At 32.8% G+C, this 9,418-nt stretch overlaps 1 protein-coding gene and 1 long non-coding RNA gene across 2 annotated transcripts; both read right to left on the bottom strand.

Annotated features, from left to right (window-relative positions):
- Positions 1–491: 491 nt before the first annotated feature.
- Positions 492–4,967, bottom strand: LOC114184841 (SNF2 domain-containing protein CLASSY 4-like). Its single transcript, XM_028072182.1, has 3 exons — positions 3,390–4,967; positions 2,886–3,038; positions 492–2,528 (listed from the first exon to the last, which is right to left on the bottom strand). Exons 1-3 carry the CDS (start codon positions 4,914–4,916, stop codon positions 582–584), a joined length of 3,627 nt encoding a protein of 1,208 aa, XP_027927983.1. The 5' UTR covers positions 4,917–4,967; the 3' UTR covers positions 492–581.
- A 1,445-nt stretch (positions 4,968–6,412) lies between these two features.
- On the bottom strand, positions 6,413–7,949 carry LOC114183314. Its single transcript, XR_003604341.1, has 4 exons — positions 7,801–7,949; positions 7,548–7,619; positions 6,697–6,780; positions 6,413–6,529 (listed from the first exon to the last, which is right to left on the bottom strand). It is a non-coding gene; the product is annotated as an uncharacterized LOC114183314 (long non-coding RNA).
- Positions 7,950–9,418: the final 1,469 nt, after the last annotated feature.

Below are 9,418 nucleotides of genomic sequence, written 5' to 3'. Positions count from 1 at the left end.
TTACTTAGTAAGAATCGATGTGAAATTCAAAGGTGTTACATAGTCTAACCTATAAAAAGTTTAATTGTACTATAATAAGATAATAAAAAATATTAATTTTGATAGAACAACAGGTGATAAACTCCTTTTTTTGAAGTCAAATTGAAGGTCAGAAAGATTACAAATGATGCATGGTTGGTTGCTTACGCCAATCACTTCATTGACAAAATACCTCATTTGAAACCTCAAAATTTTTAATCTCTTGATTGTTGTGGCCTCAATGAAAAACTAAAGATGATTACGAAGGAGTAAGAGAAGAAGGAGAAAGCTAGAATAAATGGGCAACTTCCTGCATCAGAACCCTGTGATGGCTTGGACTTTAGTTGATAACCAAGATAAGGCGTTGTTAGAAGGTTAAAAATTCAAACATCACACACTAAAAGATTCTGGATATGAATTGTGCGACAAACATAATCAAACAATGGAGCCAATAATAAACTTTGGTATTAAACATTAATATAGGTGTTGCTAAAATTTTACAGTCAAACAAAAAACATGAGTCAATCGTATCTTAACTTAACAAAGTTCCAACAATCAAAGGATCAGGGACCCAAGATCTCCAAATCTCTCTTCCTAGGTTGAATTAGACATTCACCAATCATATCCTTGAGTTTTTCATGCTGAACCATGACATCAAGAACTCTATCCTCAAAATCCTCAAGCATTACTCCACTACTCTTGAGCTTATCGCTTTCAGCATTTTTATTTGAGAAAACCAGTTCAGATAATCGGTTCTTTTCAGCTTGTTTGCAATATTTGGTGCATTCAGGGGTGTCCTGGGCAAGAAGATGATAAGTAAAAACAACTTTCTTCTGTCCAAGTCTATATGCTCGGCAAATAGCTTGCCTTTCCACCGAGGGATTCCAAACAACATCAAGAAGCACCACCCTTGAAGCTCCAACTAAGTTAATGCCTTCAGAGGATGCTTTTATAGAAGCAAGTAACACCTTTGCTCGGCTATTTGCATCATTGAAACTATAAATGAGGGACTGTTTCTGCTTTTGGTCAAGCCTGCCATACATATATAACACTTCCATCCCCACAGTCCAATTCAATGCAGACTCCAGCTGCTCCTTGATTAAGTCTAAAGTATCAATGAATTGGCTGAAAACAAGGACTTTCTCATTAACTGCATCGCATAGTCTTATAAACTCGATCAGAAACTTGGTTTTCACCCCTGCATAAGGGTTCAGTCTAATTTTTTCCAACCTATCCTTGTCAATAATAGATTCTTCTTTTTCTGACAAGGAGCAGCTGAGGAAAAGGGATGGATGGACTGAGACCAAGGCCAACTTGTGTTCAAAGTTTAGTACGTTTTGAGAGCATTCAATGCTCTCTAGAGTTTCTTGCTGCAAAATGTCTGGCTTCAGAACCAACACACATTCTCTCAACCCAGGAAGGTTCTTCTCAAGAATGCTACCTTTGTGAACATGAACAAAGGGGTTCATCAGCAATTTTAGCTGGTTTATTTTTACATCAGCTGGATTTCCAGAAGAAACATGTTCCCAATTCATTTCTTTCGAAGCTTTTCCTCCTTGCATTAGTCTACTTTGGCAAAACTTCTTGAGTTCTTGTGGGATGCTGTCAGGAAAGGATGGTTTCATCAAGCACAAAATATTGTAAAGTTCCAAAAAGTTGTTCTGGAAAGGAGTCCCTGAGAGAAGAATTCTCTTCTGAGTTCTACTTTCAGAAAGAACCTTCCAAATATAACTATTCTGGTTCCGAGGAGTGTGTCCTTCGTCAAGTACTAGCAAACCAGGATAGTCACGCAGAACCTTTCCCATTCCACTTTCAATGTACTCCCTTGTCTTTGCACGTTTCTTTTTCCCGAACTTTTTATTATTCTTATCTTTTCCCCCACCACCTACAGAAGTGGCCCCTGCTAGCTTCTCATACAAATTGTAGCTGATTAGTAGAATGCTCTTTTCTTTGTACCATGAACACAATTTCACCATCCTTATGGCATCCTTATTCTGCCTCTGGTTACCATACCAATCAACTTCACTGATGAGTTGTTCGTTCCCTGATAATTCAGCACTGTTCAAGTTATGGAATGGAATTCCTAGTTTCCACTTTCTCAGCTCGTCTTCCCAGGTAAGCAATATGCTGGAAGGAGCAATGATAACAGGTAGACACTTTGGAAACAATTGCAAATATGACTGAAGAAACACCATGGTCAACCTAGTCTTTCCTGTTCCAGGAGCATGAGAAATAATGCAGCCTCCTTCATTGCAAGGGTCAACACTCTTCAATTTGGCAAGGTCAATAGTTCCTGCCAAGTTTCTCCAAATAAACTCAAACCCTTCTTGTTGATGAGGATACAAGCTCTGTTTGATGTCAGGAATAAGGTCCCAAACTGTGCCTTCTTTCTGAGACCAAATGACCTCCGAGTCATCATCACCAGACTCATTCAACATAGCCCCATCCAATAGTGAGGTTTTCCCTTCACTAGATGACGCCATTCTACCACCATATCTTTCAGAATCCACCTGCATTAAGCACCACCCAAAAAATGACACCTACATCAGTAATTTTTATCAACCTACAGATTTCATTAAGCATGACATCAATCAGAACAAAAACAAAGTAGCAAAAACTTATTTAAGCCCTGTGGTTTCCTCTGCAGCAGTTAATCCCAGTTTTTTCTTTTTCACAGAAGAAAAAAACTCATAAATACTTAATAGTGGTGCATCATTGTTCAACGGATGATGACACATATCAGCCTTTTTGCCTATGGAAGTGAAAAGATACTATGACAAAAAATGGCAATAACAAAGTCTACTTAACATCCTAATGTAATGAAATTAGTTTTCTATAAATAATCATCAAATCCAAACCGTGCTTACAAATGGTGGTGTGATATATTTGATTTCAGTGACGGTCCAACCACACCATCTACAATATATCCCAATCTGCTCATTAAAGATGGTGTCATGCTTGCACTTCGGGGCTGAACTTTCTCCGTTTTCTGTTGCTTCATTTGTCCCCATATTATTAACCTGAAATTAAAATATACAAAGTTAGTAACTAACTTTGGGTGTGTTTGCTTTGTATTGTTGATCATGAATGCAATGTGAGAGTGAAATTTTGTTCAACGTGCATTGGAGCATGAGAAATACACAAACCAAACACACTTCTCCTCTCATACAAATAACATTTTGTTCAAACATATATGAATTCATGAAGAATTCAAGACCGAACTCAAATATTCAAAATCACATGCTATGACCCCACCACTATCATATTTCTAAAGCACCACAAATGTATATAAAAATACTAACTTAAAATTTAGGTTCTTAACATCATTTATATACTTTTCTTTAGCCTTTCAGCTAGGAAAAGAGATTTACCTGGGTCCCAATTTCTTCAGCTCGAAGCAACATGTCCATTTCAGCCCACAACATATCTAACTCATCTTCCTCTGATTTTTCAACAGGTTCTTCTTCGTTCATAAAAGAACAATTCAAAGGGGTTGGCTCCCTGGAAACTAATGCCTGAGTCTCACCCTCAGCAACAACATCATCCTTTTCATCCAACTTATATGAATTATCCTTAACAGAATCATTCTTGCCCATAAAACATTCAGTAAAAATTTGATAACATTTGTTTTTCAACGTGGATGGCATCCTTGTTACTTCATACAACTCTTTGTCACCAGTTTCATCATCCACTGCTCCGTCCCCGTCCTTCTTACGGTTATTGCTATGAAACCAATATTTTGGTTCCCCTTCCTTGTCCTTTTCCATTACAATTTTAGCCGAATCTCCTATCTTCGCTTGGTTTTTGGGACGAAAAGAAACACTTCTCAAACCTGTTCCTTTGTTTTGTTGATTCCCTTTTCTTTTAATATCATCAATATCTACCAAGTCAACATTGATATTTTTATTTCTCCCACTCTTCTCGACCACAGCTGGATCTCCTATCTGTTTCTGCAATGTCGCACTATCACTTTTCTTCATATGCTCCAGTGCTTCAGAAGACATAGAACAACCTGAATTTTTCACGTGAACACCAAAAACTTCAGAATCTGCAATGACACTTTGCACTCTCTTTTCTTCATCTTTATGTGCTACATGTTGTCCTTCCTTCTTATAAATCTCAGATTTACTAGAGGTCGCACTAGTACAATCAGCCATCCTCCATAGTTCCTCCACATCTACCTGTTCATTACCTTTTCTTTCACCTTTTCTTTCACGAATCTCACTGCTTTCAGCATCACTCTCCATCTTTCTCACCATACCCTTCAATATCTTCCTCTGAACTCCCCTCACATCATCACCACCACGACCATCATCACCATTACTCTCGTCACTGGTCGTCGAGCCTTCAGTCTCAAAGCCATCATCATCATCAGCAACCAGAAAATCTTCATCGCTCGTCTCCTTATCCTCACTATCAGTTGAAGACGAAAGCAGATCATCCTCCTCGTCATCATCAATAGTCAATACATCCGGCTTGTCAGATACACAACCACAGTTATCATCGTCAAAGTTCACAACTTTATCACCCAACACAAAAGACCCTTCATCTTCTTCGCTCTTCTTTTCTACTTCAACACAAAATATATCGTTCTCAGACTCCCTCAACCCCTCTTCAGTCTCACTGCCATTGTCACCATCACTGATTTCAATTGGGTCGTTCTCATGTCCTCCCAAAGGCTGAAATCCACTTTCGGATGATACTCTTTCACTGTTCATTGAAAGACCAACAGAAAATGGTGACACAGGTTCCATTTTCCCACTTCCATCTTCACCCTTGGAGGAGATTGATTCACGTTCCCGTGCCTTCTTCTTCTTCCGACTCATTATTAAAGCATCCTCAAACAACTTTCTCCTCCTGTAACGCGTCCTGCAAGCAATGGCAGTCCCTGGATTCATTTGTTCAGCAAAGACAAGAAAAACAAGAAGAAAATTTCTCTCTAATATTTCTTTTTTCTGCAAACCAAAATCACTCCTTTTTTTATTCTTGGTTCTTGGTGAAGGAACAACCTGCTGCATGAAGGAATCATAACATGAGGAGAAAATAGATATTTATGGTAATGATGGGTTGAAGTGTTGAAAAAGAAAAACTATGAGAGAGTCAACAGAGAAAAAGGCTTAGGAAGTTGTAAATTTGGCGCCCAGAACCGAGGAGAATTGACCGAAGGAAAGAACATATCTAACGTGTAATGCAACACTCCTCCAATGACTTATTAAGTTTATATCTTCAAAATTAATATTGGGAAATTTTTTATATAAAATACATTTGTCAAAATATTTACAAAATTGTAATATTCTTTAAAATTAATATTTACAAAAATATAATATTCTTTAAAATTTAATAACCGAAATAAACCTATTTGTAGGACAGACAAAAATTGAATTTCAAGTAATTAAAATATATTAATTGCATGAAAGTTATTTTAAATTTTTCATAAAATAATTATTCCTTAAATATTCATGATAAATTTAAATGATTTAATTTTATTTATAAAAATATTTTTAGTATTTGTGGGTTTAAGTGAATATATATATATATATATATATATATATATATATTATTTATGTTTTATTTTATGTATAATTTTATAACAAAACATATAATTTTAATTATGTAATAAGTTTTAATAAAAACATATCGTATTTATGAATTAATTAAATATATTTTTAATTATATATAGAGAAAGAGTGTTCATATTTGTGCATTATAATATAAAAAAATGATAAAAGAAATTGAATTAAAGTTATTGTAATATTTTCAACATAATGATTTAAGTTAAATATGCATTTCCATCATAAAAATATAGAATTAAAATAATTAAAAAATAGGTATAAATAAAAAAATAATTAAAATAAAATGAAATTAAGTGACAGTGATTACTAACATTTGAGAAAAAATATTTAAATTCAAGTACTATGTTCAAGTAATTCAATAAAATAAATCATTCTACATAATTGTTAAAAAAGATAATAAAATTAGGACACCTAACAAAATAAAATGATTAAAAAAATCAGGTAGTTTTATTATAGTATAGACTTAGTAACACCACATTTGTTTCAATTTTTATATTAGGAGTTAATTATTTTAAATTATTCAATAAACTATTATAAAAACATACAAAGCTTAAATGTGTACAGTCAAATAATACAACTATTTCATGTTATCCAATATCATAATATTTTTCAACATATGGTAGAAGGTGGTGGTGGAAGAAGAAAAAATAAATAAATAAATAAACTAAAAATTTAATAGAGGACAACATAAATTAAAAATCACTTTTCATTAAATAAAACATCATATATGAATACATCAGAAGAAGGTTACAAGATTAACTATTACAGTTATTCAAATATATATAAAAGAGTTTCTTAAAAGTTACTCAAATAGAGCACGAGAAAAACATAAGAAAAGTCCTTCAAAAGGATGCTCAAAGAAGATAATTAGTCAAAACATCTAATCTAGACAGCAACATCTCCTTCCACCTTATCAGGATCAACAAGTATCTCCTCATCTGCTCACACCAATTTTAGTGATCATTGCAAAAGAACAGACAACAAGAAAACATAAACATAAGGAGAAAGGTAAGCTAATGAAATTAAATGAGCAAATAAAGATCAATCCATTTTAAACACAATAAACATGTATTACCAAACACAAAAGACCCATTAACTCAATTACCTGTATACATGTAATGAAATCAGATTTACTAAAAACTTGCACTTGTGGTGGTCTCTACTGCTCTGCAAAGCCATTGGTTTCACCCTACCACACAGAAGGTTAATCCATGATCATCTAATGTCATTATCATATCGTAAACTAGGACCTCTTACTACTTTCACCACATGAACCATTCTACTCTATGTAAGTTTGAATGATCATTAGAGTGTCAGAATGTAACCTTACTTGAATCCATAAATCATTACACTATATTACCACCAAAGAAAATTCTCCATGAAACTCTCACATATTTCATATGTTATCTCAGAATAACTCATATCTCATGCTAAAGACATCAAGTCAAGTCTCAATAGCTTCATACAACATGCTTTTAAAATTAACTCAGTCAGTCACATTAAAAAAATAAGGATTTAAGAATTTTACAGCATTCTTGCTTGAGCTAGAAATTCTCGCTTGAGCTAGAAATTCTAGCTTGAGCTGACAAGGACTCTCGCTTAAGCTAGAAATTCTTGCTTGAGCTAAAAATTAAACAGAGACAAAGAGTTCTAGTGGTTTTCTCGCTTGAGCTAAAAATTCTTGCTTAGGCAACAAAGGGTCTCAAAACTCGAAACAGAGAGCAAAGTGAAATTCTGCTATTTTCACTTAAGCTAGATTTTTCTCGCTTGACTGCTTTTGCTTAAGTTAGAATAGCAAATTTTTACCTACTCTAAGCATGCAAAACATTAAAACCAAACACGAAACACAAAGCACTCCAATCCAATATACGCATCAATTCAACCCACCAAGACGCAATTAATGACCAACACAAACAATTCATTTTCGAAATTTTAAAGAAATCTAGCTTCTCTTACCTCAAAATACCAATTTACATTTGCTAAGAACTTCATAAGACAGATTGTGCTCTTAGGAACCCTCCCTTCACCCTAAAAACAACGAAAAACCAACAGATGATTAGAATAGCGATCCAAAGGCATGTATGTGTTCACCACAACTCAGAGAATTCATAGGAGGAACAACACTCCTATGCACACCAAAAAAAGAATTTGTAGAAAAATAGAAAACAATTTGATTTCCCTCCTTATAATTGAGATGAACACAACTTACCCTACTAACCAAGGTTTTGATAAGTGGACAAGATAGATGACTCCTCAGTGCTTCCAAGAACGGCCTCCAATAAAAAAAAGGTTGAAGATCGAGTGAGAACAGGAGGAAAGAAGGTTGAAATGGAGAAGAGAAATGAGTTGGTTCAGAGGGGGAATTTTGTGTGTTTAAAAGAATAAGGTTTTACAATAAACCCAAAAATATTAAATCAAAATATTAATTAAACTTAATAAATATTATCTTAAAATTTTCACATTTGAATCTCCAAAAATATTAAAAGCAAATGTATGAGATCTCTAGACCCAACAAAAATCTTCCTGCCGAGAGAAAAAAAAAAGTCCATTCTCAGTTTGTGTTATATATATATATATATATATATATATATATATATATATATATATATATATATATTCTTTCATCATATTGTTTAGAAAAGTTTAATTAAAATATGGAAAAAATTAGTAAACAACAAATTTTATTTCCTAAATAAATTCTTGAGTGTCAAGAAGAAGAAAAAGAAATCCTCTACAGTGAATAAAAAAAAATATTTATTTATTATGATTTTAATAATTAAAGTAGGGATGGAAAAAATTAATTTAATTGCACTGAACTATAGTTAATTGCACTATATTATATTAAAAAATTGAATTATTTAAAATAAATATTGAACTATAACTCTTATTTTTCTATTCTTCTTGAATCACATCTTATCTTATATAAGTTAAATCATGAATCCAGTACCTCTGTAGCTTTTATATTGACTGGTAGATGTGTTTTTGTAAAACAATTTAATTAGCACTAATAGTATTTTTATTAAATATTTATTACACCTATTTGCATTTTTTTTCTTTTACTCTTCGTTTCATATTTCCTTTCCTTTTGTTATAAAAATTGTTATATTAATTTTAGGTAGAACTTTTTATAACAATTTTAGCTATGCAACTTCGAATGGTAGAGAACCAAACTTCTTATAAAGTGATTGAAAAAATAAAAATTGATAGAAAAAATGGTACAACAAAAAATAGTTTAGTGTAATTCAAGACAATTCAATGCAGTTAAGTTTAATGTAATTTGGTAGAACAAAAAATAGTTTAATTTTGAGTGAATTACATTTCGGTTTAGTTTAGTTCAAGTGAACTATTTTGTTGTTAACTATAATTTTTAATAGTGCAATATAGCTTAGTTAATTTTGTTCACCCTTAAATAAAAGTATATTTTTGAATGATAAATGATTACCCGTGGTTAAGAAAACATTATGTTGGTTACTTAGATTACCATCATTTCGCAAATTTACAGAGAGAATTTAACCTTGTAAATGTCAAAAGACATTACCTCTCTTTAGTTAGCAAAACCAATGATCTATTAATCACAACAACATTTATTTTCTCAAGGCAAGAGTGGTTTGTTATGTAAAAAATACTTCTGTTAAGTCAAAGGTGGCTTGTTAGAGTAGTTACAATCTAAAAGAATAATCATTTGTACTTTACAGCAATAGTCTACCTAGTGGAACTTTACTCATTGGTCAGTGATTGGACATACTATGTGTTATCTAAAGAGCCAACAATAACTAGTCTTTCTCTTCATAATCTAGTGTATTACATGATACTTAACCTACACTTAC

This window comes from Vigna unguiculata, chromosome 5 (assembly GCF_004118075.2).
Source record: "Vigna unguiculata cultivar IT97K-499-35 chromosome 5, ASM411807v1, whole genome shotgun sequence".
NCBI classification, from domain to species: Eukaryota; Viridiplantae; Streptophyta; class Magnoliopsida; order Fabales; family Fabaceae; genus Vigna; species Vigna unguiculata.
The sequence above is the reverse complement of the archived record's forward strand: the minus strand, read 5'-3'. Positions and strand labels throughout refer to the sequence as shown.